The following is a 14092-nucleotide window of genomic DNA, read 5'->3' on the forward strand; positions in this document are numbered from 1 at the left end:
GCTGGGGCTCTGGCGCCAAGAGCCAGGCGAGATCCTGGGTTTGCTGCACAAATGCAACGCTGGGCAGCGTCCTGGTAAAGAAAAGGAACTTTATTTCCTAAAAGTTGGAGAAAATACTTAAAAAACAAGCAAGTGAGGAGCTGTGAATACGGGAAAACATCATCTCCAAATGGCACCGAGCCCCATCCCCTCTGCAGTGTGATCCGACAGACAAGGCACAGGGGCTGGGAGCCAGGCACTGCTCCCTGCGGGAACCCGGGCACAGGGCACACCCCGATATCCCTGCGGGAACCCGGGCACAGGGCACACCCCGATATCCCTGCGGGAACCCGGGCACATCCCGATATCCCTGCGGGAACCTGGGCACATCCCGATATCCCTGCGGGAACCCGGGCACATCCCGATATCCCTGAGGGAACCCGGGCACAGGGCACATCCCGATATCCCTGAGGGAACCCGGGCACAGGGCACACCCCGATATCCCTGCGGGAACCCGGGCACACCCCGATATCCCTGAGGGAACCTGGGCACATCCCGATATCCCTGCGGGAACCTGGGCACATCCCGATATCCCTGCGGGAACCCGGGCACATCCCGATATCCCTGCGGGAACCCGGGCACATCCCGATATCCCTGAGGGAACCCGGGCACATCCCGATATCCCTGAGGGAACCCGGGCACAGGGCACACCCCGATATCCCTGCGGGAACCCGGGCACATCCCGATATCCCTGCGGGAACCCGGGCACATCCCGATATCCCTGCGGGAACCCGGGCACATCCCGATACCTCTGAGGGAACCCGGGCACAGGGCACACCCCGATATCCCTGAGGGAACCCGGGCACACCCCAATATCCCTGCGGGAACCCGGGCACATCCCGATATCCCTGAGGGAACCCGGGCACATCCCGATATCCCTGCAGGAACCCGGGCACATCCCGATATCCCTGAGGGAACCCGGGCACAGGGCACACCCCGATATCCCTGCAGGAACCCGGGCACATCCCGATATCCCTGCGGGAACCCGGGCACATCCCGATATCCCTGCGGGAGCCCCCAGGGCTCTGATTCCCCCGGGAGAACCCCCACCACAAACCCCGGAGGGAGGAACCGTCCATCAGCAGCACAAAATGAACATCGCTGTCCCTGCTCCAGGACAGGAGCCCGCTGCAGTCATCCAGAGCCGGAGCGTCCTTCCAGCAGCTCCTGGAGCTTTCCTGTCCCCGCAGCTCGGGCACCTCCGCACGCCTTGGCCGCGCCAGGCAGAGAGGAAAGAGCCCGGACGAGTTCTCGGGTTTGCAGGGGAGGGTGAGGGGAAGGAGGGGAGATAAAAACCGGAGTACAGCTGAAGGGATTGTTCCAGAGGATCCTGACACAGCCGAGCACCAGAGGAGTGTGAGTGAGCGGCGGGACCTCTCCAGGGCTCAGCATCTCCAGCGCTGCTTCCCCGGGCTGCAGCTCCCTCTGTGGGACTGTGCCACCACCCCTGACCTGCGGGGACAGGTGACAGTCACTGCAGGGCTGTGCCACCATCCTGTAACTGCAGGGACAGGTGACACTCACACTGCAGGGCTGTGCCACCACCCCTGACCTGCAGGGACGGGTGACAGTCACACTGCAGGGCTGTGCCACCACCCCTGACCTGCAGGAACACAATCCCACTCCTGGAGCTGGAGATGTAACCCTGGCACGTTCCCCCAAAAACATTTCTCAGATCTCTCTAATGGAAAAAGTCAAACTGAGACCATGGAATCTGTTTTGATTCTTTTTGGTGTTGTTTTCTCTGCTGTTTCATTTTCCCTTAAGCCAAGTTGGTGACAATTTTATTTTCTCTCTTCAGGGCTGGCTCCAAAACAATTGAACACGGCATGATACTAAGTCTCATAAAATTTAAAATTTTCTATCCTACCTTTCTGTAAGAAGTTTAACACAGCTCCTCTTTCCAAGCCTCGTGGGACTCACAAGAGGTTGAGTTATCAAGGTTGCTATTTAGCTTTCAGAAGTTTTAAAAAGCCTTTTGAAAGGAGGAAAAAACCTCTTGAAGTCGTCTATGGCACAGATAAGATGCTTCCATCCGCCTTTCAAAGTCTCCAGGGAAGCTGAAGAGCAGAGATTCAGCAGCCCCATGGACTCCCCGTGTTTACACAGCACATTAGGGGTTAAATACACCAATATAATTATAGAGTGGATGCAAGGCTTCAGCAAAGAACAGGGCTGACCTCTGCCCACAGCCCCCTCGGGCTCTGTGCCACGGAACTGTGCTGCCTGCTCCGAGAGGGCTGAATGAGCCAAAAGAGCAGCTCTGCAACAGCTGGGGCCCTGGAGCAGCTGCCCTCCCTTCCTCCCCAGACAGCTCACGAGGCTCCTGTTCCCTTTTGCAAAAACCTCTTCTACAAATTAAAAACGGCAACTGATGGCAAATAAAAGCTCCAGGTTTTGTTTTTATGGGCTGTGTGGTCTGGGCGAGGGAGAAGCAGGTGTCAGGAGAGAGGTGTGCCCAGAGCCCTGCCAACCCAACAGCCTGCCTGCTTTCCCGGACTCGGAACATTTATCTGAGCAGCCAGGACAGCTCTCTGGCTTTCACCTCCTTCAGCTGCACCCTGGCACAAAGAGCTACACCAACGTCTGCCTCACAGACAGAAACCCAGGCAGCCCCAGGTGCTCTGCCGTGGATTGACACCCCCATAAATCCTGCAGCTCGTGGGGTCGAGCTCCAGGGAGCGAGGGGCTCACACAGCCACACCAATGCAAGGACATCAGTGCCCAGCCTCGCACCTGGAATTTAGAGCTTCTGTCCAAGTTTTGCTCCCAGATGCTTTCTAGGCAAGCTTTGGTGAATCAGCTCCCCTCTGCTCCCTTCTGTTTTCCCTTGTGGGGAAAACCTGGGGCACCAAGCGTCTGATCCGTGCAGTACTGACAAAATGTGTGTGCACATGCATTTGACATTAAAAACAGCCAATTCCTCTCCAGTTCTGGCTGGCATCCTGCTCCTGTGGGCCAGACAGCCCTGCAGGTCAGATCCTGCTTTCACAGGAGGAGCAGCTCAGGGGGAAGGGAGCAGAGCAGTTCTGCAAATGGTTTGGGAGCGTGATGGGGCTGTGGGGTCAGACAGGGCAGCAGCACAACCCCCCTGTCCCTGCTGTGTCCCTGCTCCCTGTCCCTGCTCCCTGTCCCAGCTCCTTGTCCCTGCTCCGTGTCCCTGTCCCTGTCCCAGCCTCCCCTCCCCTCCCGGCACGGGCAGGGCAGCAGGAAAGGCTCACTCCAGGATTTTACCATGAGAGAAGGAATCAGCAGCAGCCAGGGGCAGCTCAGGTGCTGGAGAGCAGCGGCTTTGTCTGCTCGCGGCCGGGCACATCCTTGTCCTTGTCCTTGTCCTTGTCCTTGTCCTTGTCCTTGTCCTTGTCCTTGTCCTTGTGGGGCTGTGGGTGCTGCCAGGAGCTGTGGGATCCGTGCCTGGGCCAGCCCAGCTGGCCGCAGTGGCCGCAGCAGAGGAGGGAGAGCAGCCTCTCCCGGACCAGCCGTGTGCACAGCACGAACATGATGCAGTTGGCCCCTCCTTGGAACGTGTTCCCGATTCCCTGCAAAGGCACGGGGGGAATCACCCACGGGAATCACCCCAGAGAAGAGCAAACACCGCGTCGGACCAGCTGCAGCACTGAGTCACCGACTTTGGGAACCAGAAATTCAGAAAAATGGGTTTTTTTTCCCCAAAGAGCAGCCGGAAGCAGAGCGGGCGTCGGGCCGGAGGCAGCCCCGGCACTCCCGGCGGAGCCCTTCTCCCTTCAGCCGCTGCCCCGGCCCGTCCCTGCCGCCTTCCTCCGCGGCCGCTAGATGCTGCTGGAGCGGCTCTGCTGCATTGCTGCCGCGGCATCCCGGGCAGCGCTCAGCCGAGGGCAGCAGGCGTTCGTGCAGCGCTGCAGCCCGCCCAGGAACGCGACACCGGGAGCGCCAAACCTCACCCCCCGGCTGCATTTCCTGCAAGCACTCACGTGCAGGACAACCAGGACGGGGTTCTGCACGGCGGGGGAGTTGCAGAGGGTCAGCACGAAGCGCACCGTGCTCCAGACACGCAGGAAGATGAAGATGACGGGGATGAGGATCAGCTTCTTGTCCGCCACGCTGGAGCGGGGCCGCAGGGCCGGGGCTGCCGGGAGGATGGGCCGGTACTCGGAGAGAGCAGCGTGCTGGGGAGAGGGACAGACACACGGACATCAGCACAGACACACGGACATCAGCACTGCCCAAAGGAGAGAGGGGCAGACACACGGACATCAGCACAGACACACGGACATCAGCACAGACACACGGACATCAGCACTGCCCAAAGGAGGGACAGACACACGGACATCAGCACAGACACACGGACATCAGCACTGCCCAAAGGAGAGAGGGACAGACACACGGACATCAGCACAGACACACGGACATCAGCACAGACACACGGACATCAGCACTGCCCAAAGGAGAGAGGGACAGACACACGGACATCAGCACAGACATACGGACATCAGCACTGCCCAAAGGAGAGAGGGACACACGGACATCAGCACTGCCCAAAGGAGAGAGGGACAGACACACGGACATCAGCACAGACACACGGACATCAGCACTGCCCAAAGGAGAGAGGGACAGACGGACATCAGCACAGACACACGGACATCAGCACAGACACACGGACATCAGCACTGCCCAAAGGAGAGAGGGACAGACACACGGACATCAGCACAGACACACGGACATCAGCACTGCCCAAAGGAGAGAGGGACAGACACACGGACATCAGCACAGACACACGGACATCAGCACTGCCCAAAGGAGAGAGGGACAGACACACGGACATCAGCACAGACACACGGACATCAGCACTGCCCAAAGGAGAGAGGGACACACGGACATCAGCACAGACACACGGACATCAGCACTGCCCGGACCCGGGACAGCCCCGGGCTCTCTCTGGAGCGAAGGGAGCCCCGTGTCCTGCAGGAGCAGCCCCGGGCACCCTCGGCATTCCTGCCGGGACACTGCAGGGGCTCCGTGCGCTGCCCTGAGCCTGAACCCCGAGCGGAGCACAGGAACAGCTGCCCTCAGCTCCCAGGAGTGGGGAGGGACAGCAGCGAGCCCAGGAATCCTGGCAGAGGCAGAGGCAGGCCGGGAGAGGCTTCCAGGAGTCACGCTGCTATCTCTGACCAGGCTGGGACAGCGTGTCCTGCCTGCTGCACGCAGGTGATGCTGACAGGCACCAGCAAACCTTCCCTGCCCCTTCCCTGCCCCTTCCCTTCCCTGCCCCTTCCCTTCCCTTCCCTTCCCTTCCCTTCCCTTCCCTTCCCTTCCCTTCCCTTCCCTTCCCTTCCCGTCCCTTCCCTTCCCGTCCCTTCCATTCCCTGCCCTTCTCTCTCTGGGCTGCTGAAAATTGCCTCATTCTTCCAATCACCTGCAGGATCCTGCCCTGACCGAGTTCTGTTCATCCCCACCACCGCCACAGCTACACCACAAGCAGAGAAATTTCCAGAAGGACAAATTTCCATCTACCCACACGTGGGGCTTTTTCCCCTAACACAACTCAGAGAGGAAAGAAACCTCTGGATGCAGCTCCTTCTGCCACCCTCATCTGGATTTGTCTGTTGTTCAAATGCTGTGCTGGATGCCTGGGTCCTGTGTTCACAAGGAACAGCAACAGCTGAGGCTCTGAATTCCAGCCCCTGCTGGGACAGGGAGTCTCCTGTGAGGAGGCTTCAGTGCCTGGACTCCCAAATGGAGCTTTGAGCTGCCAGCACAAAATAACATTCCCAAACACAAACTGTCGTTGGAGACGCTCAAAGGACTGAGGTTTGAGAACTCCAATCTCGGCACAAGGGGAACTGCAGAAAACTGATTAAAGCTGAATTTGTCCTTCACATTCCGTTTCAGTTCTCACTGTAGCGTTTCCCTCGTGAGCCTCCCACAACCCCTGCTCGTTTTCCAAGGGCTTTTACATTCTGCCTGTGCTGTCACCATGTGCTGGTGCTGCTGGATCAGGGCTCTGCTCCTCCCCGGGGTGGGGACATTTCAGTGCCCCCACATTTCTCCTGGCTGTGCAGCTGCTGAGCAGGGAGAGAAAGGCAGAGCAGGGATGGAATCGCCCAGCAAGGTACTCACCGCTCTGTTGATGTGCTTCCTGATGAGGACGTAGAGCACTGGCAGGGTCACGTAGGCCAGGATCTCCCAGACCTTGCCCGTCAGCAGCATCCACAGCAGCCGATCCTCAGCGTCCAGGTTCACCCAGCACCAGCCCACAGAAACGTTGGAGGCGTCGTAGCCGATCTTCTTCAGGGCCACAGCGGCCACCGTGATGGCCAGGGGGACACCCCAGCTGAGGGCAGAGAGCCAGGGTGAGCCAAGAGTCCTCAGCCGAGCCCCCCACACCCCAGACAGGCTCCCAGGGCTTATCCAGAGCAGCAGCACCAGCGAGGGGAGGTGGCCAGCAGGTCCTGAAGGAACCAGGGCTGCAAATCCCCTCCTGGGTCCCCAGCAGCGCTGCACCCTGAGCTGACCTGCACAGGGCAGCAGGACACATCCCTGCCCTCCTCCTGTTCCCCCATGGCCACAGCGAGGCTGAGGATTTGCCAGGGCTTTGTGAAATGTGACTTTCCTGCAGGACCCAGCCGGCTGATCCCGAGCTTTGGGAGCGCAAGCAGCCGAGTCCCACCTGATTCCAAAGTGAAACACAAAGAAATCCACAGCTCCATTCTGTCAGTGGTTTGTTTGCTAGCTTTGCTTTTGAGTGGAGGTGTAGTCAGTATTTTGGGAGCCAAAATATAATTTCTGAAGAACAAAGAGCCAGGGAAAAGCACTGGTAGTAACAGCAAAAAGCCAAGAAAGCAAAGAGGAGCCACATTCACTGAACTGGGGCCCGTGACTTTGGCTTCTCCCTTGACAGCAGAAGCAAACACAGGGAAGCATTTAGGAGAAAAATAACTGTGGTGACACACTCGAATGAAGTCACTCAGCAGCTTGGGCTGCCCACAAGAAACCATGAGGAAGAACAGAAAAATCCCACCAGCCCAAAGAGAAATGACACCAGAACGTGTCACCTGCCCCGGCCGCCGCGGGGAGAGGGACGGGCTCAGGCTGAGCCTCCAGCACCACCCTCCTGTCACCCAGGTGCAGGGAAAACAAATCCCTGACTGTCCTGCTCTCCCAAGTCCTGCACTGACAGCCTGGAGCCGCTGCAGGGAGCAGGGAAAGGATCTTGCCCCCAAAACTCAGGGACGCCAGACTAGGCAGGCAAACAGCAGCCGCCTTGACCGGATTGTCTGAAATTCCATAGTTCAACCGTAGAATCAGAGATAATTCCATGATACCAGATTTCAAAAATACCCCATTTCCTACTCCTAGGAAAAAAAGAAACAAATAAAAACATCTACTCAAAAAAGAAACAAATGAAAATTTAAGGCTATAAGAAAATTAGAGTCAACTCTTCATCCCGTTGGGAACATTTTGTTTCAGGGCTCAGCTCGGAACAGGCAGTGCTAATCCAAGCCAGGGCTGTTATTTAAGGACAGTTGTGCTGCAGGAAGCCCTCCCCAGTCTGTTATCAGAGCAGACTTCTAAAAACATCCCAAACGTCACCAGCACCATGAAAGGTTCCCCACAACTCAGGAGTCGTTTCGGTAAAACCGGGGATTTTCTCAGAAAACAACTGCAAACGCAAAGACTTTCCATTCTCAGCACTCGTGAAGAACCGAGCACTGAGGTAAAGAATTCAAGAGAAATGGCACTTCCTTAGAGGGACCTTTTAAAGGCACACGGGCACCAAGGAAAAGGAGGTGAATTTAGAAACTAATTTGCCTAAATAATGATCTCATCATCGAGCTGAAACCAAAAGAGAAGGAAGATAAAACCAGGTCAAATTACGGTGTGTGGATGCAAGACAGGACAGCTGAGTACAGACACAGAGAGGCCAGGGGAGGAAAGGACTCACCACTAAGAAAGGGACTCAAAAACCTTCAGGAGATAACTGGTGAAAGGAGGAATAGAACTGCTGTGTAACAGGCAGCTAATTTTCACTGGAATAGCATGCTGGGATCAGATGGATATTCACCACGAACACCAGGCAAAAGGATTACCAACAAAGTGAGACTAGGAAGGGCCGAGGAAGGAATCAGACATTTCTGTGAACTCCAGCTCCATTTCAGCAGGCTGGGAAGGAGAACTGAGACTGGTGATTCAGTTCTTGAGAGCTCCAAAGTGACAGATTGAGGAGAGCTGCCAAATGTCAGAGCTTTTACTGAACTGGGAGAATGGAGGAACTGAAGAGTCAGGACTCCTCAGCCCAGGTGTGTGTAAGGACTGGAATGAAAAGGATCCAAGATAACAGAGAAGCAGAAATACTCCTCTGAGCCCCAGGGAGCAATTCTGTAGGCTGGGCCTCTCCAAAGCACTCTTGGATGCAAACAGTGTGGGAGAGAAGGGAAGATGGCTCCTCCTTCCTGTGAAAAGGCTGGAAATCCAACCTGTAAGACAGACACAACAGGACTTATTCCTCCAGTACAGCTCCTGGTAAGCGATGAATAAAAAATCATCCAACCCAGCAGAAGTTTGCAGAGTCACACAGAACAAGGCGAGGTGAGGAGCCTCCAGCTCCAGCAGCGTTCAGCTCAGCTTCCCTGGTTCTCTGGGGTCACATTTCTCAATAAGCAGTTTGATTTCTGCTGCACTGCTGCTTTTCCCCCCGGAGGCTCTCGCAAGGCGATGTGCTGTCACCTGCCTGCACAGGTCAGACCAGGAGCCATCCTGCCAGCAGCCCTGCAGGCACCTCCTTCTGGGGACAGGGTTTTACTGTGTAAGGAGGGGAAATCCTGGATATCCCAGGCAGCCCCAGGAAGGAGCTCTGAGCACACCTTGGAACCAGAACTCCAAATCTGCCCAGTCCAGCCCTGCAGGAAGCAGCCCATGAAGGAGCGGGGTGAACAGAGCAGCAGTGCACGAAAGGACTGTGCGCACTCCATGGACATGAAATACCTGCATGGCTACAAATGTGTGCATATATGTACACATAAACATATATTCTGATATATAGGCACGTGTGTGCTGTGGATTTTTTTAAAGTAAGGATATTTATGGTTATAATGATCTGCACAGCCTGATCAGGAAATGAAAAGCCTTTCAAATGCTGTCAGCAATTGGTACCAAAAGCCAAGCAGGAAACAATCCCAAGGTGGGCTCTGTCTGTCTCGTCCATTCCTCACCCCAAGTTTGGATCAACTTCTCTCACAACAAAGGTGATGTTTTCCAAGCAGATGACACCTGACACTTGGAAATTCAGGAGCAGTGAGGCAGCCTGGTCATTCACACGCTGCATGCCAGAACTCACATTTTACAGCTACGTAAGTGTTTCCAAAGCTGACTGCAGGCTTGTTTTCAAAGCTTCTCTGAGCTCAACAGGTTTAAAACCAAAGCAGAGGCTGCAACTCTCCAGCCTGGAATTGGTGGATGTGTTACCACAGGAATCCCTGTGGCACAAACCTGTCTGGCGGGTTTGAGCCACTGGGACATCCTGATTTCCCACAGGAAAATTCCAGGTTCTGACTCCCAACCTGTGTTTAGTCAGCTCCATCTCCAAGCATTGTGTCCAGAGTTTCATTTCTCAGGTGACTACAAAAGTCAGGGAAGTAAAACAGGATGATGTGTCACGAGGGGATGGGCACAGAGCACGCCCTCACTTATTTTCTCTGGCTTTTCAGACAGATCATAAAGCAGAAGCAGCTTTAAACACTGGCTCTGCACAGAACAGGAGGCATTTACAGAGCAGAACCCGATCACGGGGGCTCAGCAGCCTTTAAAAAGAGCAAATGGTGCTGATCACTACCAAGGACTGAAGATGGCATTTCACTTTTACTGTAAAGAACCGAAAAAAATTGAACAAATCCACTCAGAAGCAGCTCAGTTTGAGCATCTCTCCCTCTGTGTTGTGGGGCTAGAGCAATCTCCCAGGATTTTTACAGTTTTTAGAGTGCACACACTGCAGCCAGAGCAGTTTCAGCGGCTCTGCTCTCTCCACACTTGGTAGCTGACAAGGCTGAGGAGCATTAAACCAGCTGGAGAAACTGAAGCACAGACAAAAGCCTCACAAGCAATTAGCAGACGGGAAAAATACAAATGGACCAGATTTGCCTGAGCTCTTTGATGTGCCTGATGGAGCCAGAATGCCCACGAAGGAGTCAGACTTGTTTTTCATATCCATTAAGCAACATGTGGCTCTTTACCAGCATCCTGTCCTCACCACAGCTCTCAGAGTGCAACTCTCTATTTACTCCAGATGAAATAACATAAATGCTCCTCCAGAGCATGTCCTCTCAGCTTCAGCAGCACCATGGGGTGCCCAGGGCCGTGGGCAGTGCCCTCAGCCCCTCACACAGCCCCTGTGGAAGCAGCAATTCCAGCAGGCAGGGCGGGAGCTGGAGTTCCTCCCTGGTTCTCTCTCAGTCCCAAAGCCTCTCTCCGGCCCATCCTCACCTGGGCGCAGCTCTGCTGCAATCCTCTGCCAAACGATGCTGTCTGAAACTAAAAGCTGACAAATATTTGACTAAGAAACCAAAGAAAATCCTCTACTTGTCCTGAGGGCTTTTTTCCCTCCTTTTAAACCAGATCACTCCTCTCATAATTTATTGCAAAAGCTTGGCAACACGGGGCACTGAAGGATCACTGTTTTGCTCAGCGTGGACGTAGCACATGATTCCACAAGCTCCAATTACATAATGAAAGCTTTTACTAAACATGATGTGGAAAACCAGTGCCCTAAATAGCAGAAACTGAGACATAAAGCTACACTGTGCTCTGGTTTGTCTTGCTTTCAATCAAACACGCCAAAACAACCTTCAGAGTGCTTCTCTAGCAGTTTGCTGACCCGTGGACAGCGTTCTCCTACGAGTATGGAATTACAGCAACCTGCCTGGGCAGGGGGAAGCTGGGGACCCGTGGAAACACATCCCAGACACGGCAGCTTGGGCAGCAGCAGGCAGCACACACACCGGGTTTGTTGCATTGCTTCTGGAGCATCAGAGCAGAGCGGAGGGAAAGCAGAAGCCAGGACTCTCAGTCGTTAGAACTCACCAGAGATTTTTCTAAGTGACCTTGAACAAAAAAGCTTTGACTTCTCCACGTCTCCAACCCTTCACTTGGGAAGGGAAAGGGGGAGCAAGCAGGTTAGTTAAAAGACAGCAAAATCCCTGTTTGAAAGGAATTAGAGGGGAAGAAGAGAAGAGCACAGAGACTCAAGTGGCACCCGAGGCTCCATCAGGAGCGGAGTGCAGTGCAGGGCCGGGGGTCCCGGGGGTCCCGGGGGTCCCGGGGGTCCCGGCAGCTCACAGCACCCACCTCACGGCGTGGAAGCTCCAGAGCAAGCCCGAGCCCGCGGGCGAGCCCCTGACGATGGTCAGGTACAGGTAGAGGGCGATGGCCATGGTCCAGAAGAAGGAGCTGGTGTTGGCGAAGGTGGACAGGGCGCCCTGCAGGACGCAGTCCCACGAGGTGCGCTGGAAGTCCCGCAGCACCCCGTAGAAGTAGGACAGGGCCGAGAGCAGGTCTGCCAGGGACAGGTGGAGCAGCAGCTGCCGCGGCCGCGTCCGCAGCTCCGGCCAGCGCGCGTGGGAGCCCAGCAGCAGCGCGGAGCCCAGGCAGGACAGCGCGCACGACACCAGCACCGCGCCGCGCTCCGCACCCCACAGCCGCGTGGGGGGCAGCGGGGGGGCTGCGGCCATGGCCCGGGACAGCGGGGGACAGAGGGGGACAGAGGGGGACAGAGAGGGGACAGAGTGGGGACAGAGTGGGGACAGAGTGGGGACAGAGAGGGGAGAGAGAGGGACAGAGAGGGACAGAGAGGGGACAGCGGGGACAGAGTGGGGACAGAGAGGGGACAGCGGGGACAGAGTGGGACAGAGTGGGAAGAGAGAGGGGACAGAGAGGGGAGAGAGAGGGCAGAGAGAGGGGACAGAGAGGGGACAGCGAGGGGACAGAGAGGGGACAGAGAGGGGACAGCAGGGACAGAGAGGGGACAGCGGGGAGAGAGTGGGGACAGTGAGGAGAGAGGGGGACAGCGATATAGAGCGAGGGGAGAGCGCGGGGACAGCGAGGGACAGAGGAGAGGAGCGAGGGGACAGCGCGATGCAGCGCCGCGGGACGGGCGCGCTGTCCGCAGTGACCGCACCGCCGTGTCCGGAGTGTCCGCACGGCAGTGACCGGCCCGCTGTGTCCCTGTGTCCGTCCCGCCGTGTGCGGAGCCCGGGCTCGGCCGCGGAGGCTCCGCAGCAGCCGCAGGAGCAGCCCCGGGAGCGGCGGGGCCCGGCCCGCCCCCGCTGTCATGTGAGAGCGGCCCGGCCCCGACAGCAGCGAGCCGCGGGACGGGATCGGGACAGGGACCGGGACGGGGACGGGGACCGGGACAGGGACGGGACGGGACGGGATAGGAATCGGGATCGGAACCGGGATCGGGACTGGGACAGGGATCGGGAGCCGCTTCCGCCGGGGCGCACGGAGCGAACCCAACCGCGGCCCCGCAGCACAGAAAATTCTTGTCTTTTTTCTCCTTTCAATCAAAAATCCCGCCCCGGCCGCCGAGAGCAGCGTGACAGCAGGGAGCGAGACAGGAATACACGCCCGGGTCGGTGTCGGCTCCTTTCCTTCGCTCTCCACACCTCCTTCCCCAAGGACAGCGCACGGCTCAGCTCCCCTGCCGAGCCAGAGCCACCGGGATTATACACACGTTTGTACACACACAGGTTTGTACACACACACGTTTGTACACACACACGTTTATACACACATTTATACACGCACATTTATACAGCAGTCGCTTCCTTTGAAACAAGATCTTCTTTCAACGTACCGTAATTACCCCTCAGTTAACTTCGGTCAAGCAGCTTTACGTTTCTAGGAATTTATTTTGGAGCGCGATGCCTTCTGCGTGTTCTTTATAGAAAAAGGAAGCTGCAGCAACTTGCATTTCCCCCCCGCACACAACCTGACACCAAGAGCTTTTTTAACTTTTTCATTGCTGCAGGCTTTCTTTAGCTACCGTCTGACCCCTCAAAAAACCCAAGAGACAAAGCTTTGTCAAGGCTGCGCTCCCACTTGCTGCTCTCACACATTCCTGGCTTCCTCCCTGTGCCCTGGCTCCCCTTTTCCCCACTTTTATAGCACCAGCCCCACCTCTCTCAGACATCCAAACACCCTGCCTGGCAAGTACTGCTTTTATTTTGGGTGAGGATGTGGCTCCATAACACAGCTTAATTAAATCTTGCCAGATAGAGAACCGAGATAAATCCAGAACTTGCATTTCCACTAACTTGGGGCTGTGATTCAGATATCCCATTCTCAATTCAGAAAAAAAAAAAAACCCCAAAAAACCGGCTTGTCAGGTCATCATAAATTGTTGAAATAAAAACCAGAGGCACGGATTTTTGCCTTAACAATCACAAATAAGGCAGGCAGAGGATTTTCTGCCGGCTCTCTCCCTGTTTTCTAAAACAGGAGCGAGCGAAGTTTGCACACAGAAGGCACCACTAAACAGCAGGGGCATCCTCAGAGTTTGTGCTTCAAAACTGAGCGACAAAAGGCTCATAAATAATTCTTACTACAGTTTCCCATCACCTCCCATTTTCTCGGCGCCTCCACGTGTGAGACATTCAGCATCTCTGTGGCGTTCCTGTCACCTGGCGTTGTCACCTCCTCACTGCAGGGCAGGAGCAGCTGTCTCTGCCTCAACACACGTTCCTCCTCCAGCCCCAAGGAATCTGCAGTTGCCCAGAGAACAGAAATACTTGGAAGCTGCCCAAAGACACATCTCACTTCAAAGGCAGCATTGTCTGTAGCTCAGGAATGAAAATCTAAGGAAGTGGCTTGTCATGTAGCAACGCACACAATGAAAATTCTCCTTTCAGAATTTCACCTTCAGACGCTTTTTACAGCATAGGGAGATAAAGCAACGTGGTATTTGGTGAAAAGACACAGAAAATCTTTTTTAATGACTGGAATTCACCCCACCAACTGCTAAAAGAACTTTCTGACACACAGGCTGCACTCTGCATCTTACAAAGCACTGGGTGAGCTGTAACTA

The 14092-nt window shown here is 55.7% G+C and overlaps 1 protein-coding gene across 2 annotated transcripts; it reads right to left on the reverse strand.

The window, feature by feature from the left end:
- Positions 1–72: 72 nt before the first annotated feature.
- GPR157 (G protein-coupled receptor 157) lies at positions 73–12274 on the reverse strand. Of its 2 annotated transcripts, XR_009208468.1 has the most exons (6): positions 11356–12274; positions 6136–6349; positions 3990–4184; positions 3274–3578; positions 995–1491; positions 73–359 (listed from the first exon to the last, which is right to left on the reverse strand). XR_009208468.1 is itself a non-coding variant. In XM_040084341.2 (5 exons), exons 1-4 carry the CDS (start codon positions 11736–11738, stop codon positions 3309–3311), a joined length of 1062 nt encoding a protein of 353 aa, XP_039940275.1. In that variant the 5' UTR covers positions 11739–12274; the 3' UTR covers positions 73–1491; positions 3274–3308. The 2 variants fall into 2 exon arrangements, 1 of the variants encoding a protein (XP_039940275.1); XM_040084341.2 differs by having other exon boundaries at positions 73–1491.
- Positions 12275–14092: the final 1818 nt, after the last annotated feature.

This window comes from Hirundo rustica, chromosome 22 (genome assembly GCF_015227805.2).
Source record: "Hirundo rustica isolate bHirRus1 chromosome 22, bHirRus1.pri.v3, whole genome shotgun sequence".
NCBI lineage: Eukaryota > Metazoa > Chordata > Aves > Passeriformes > Hirundinidae > Hirundo > Hirundo rustica.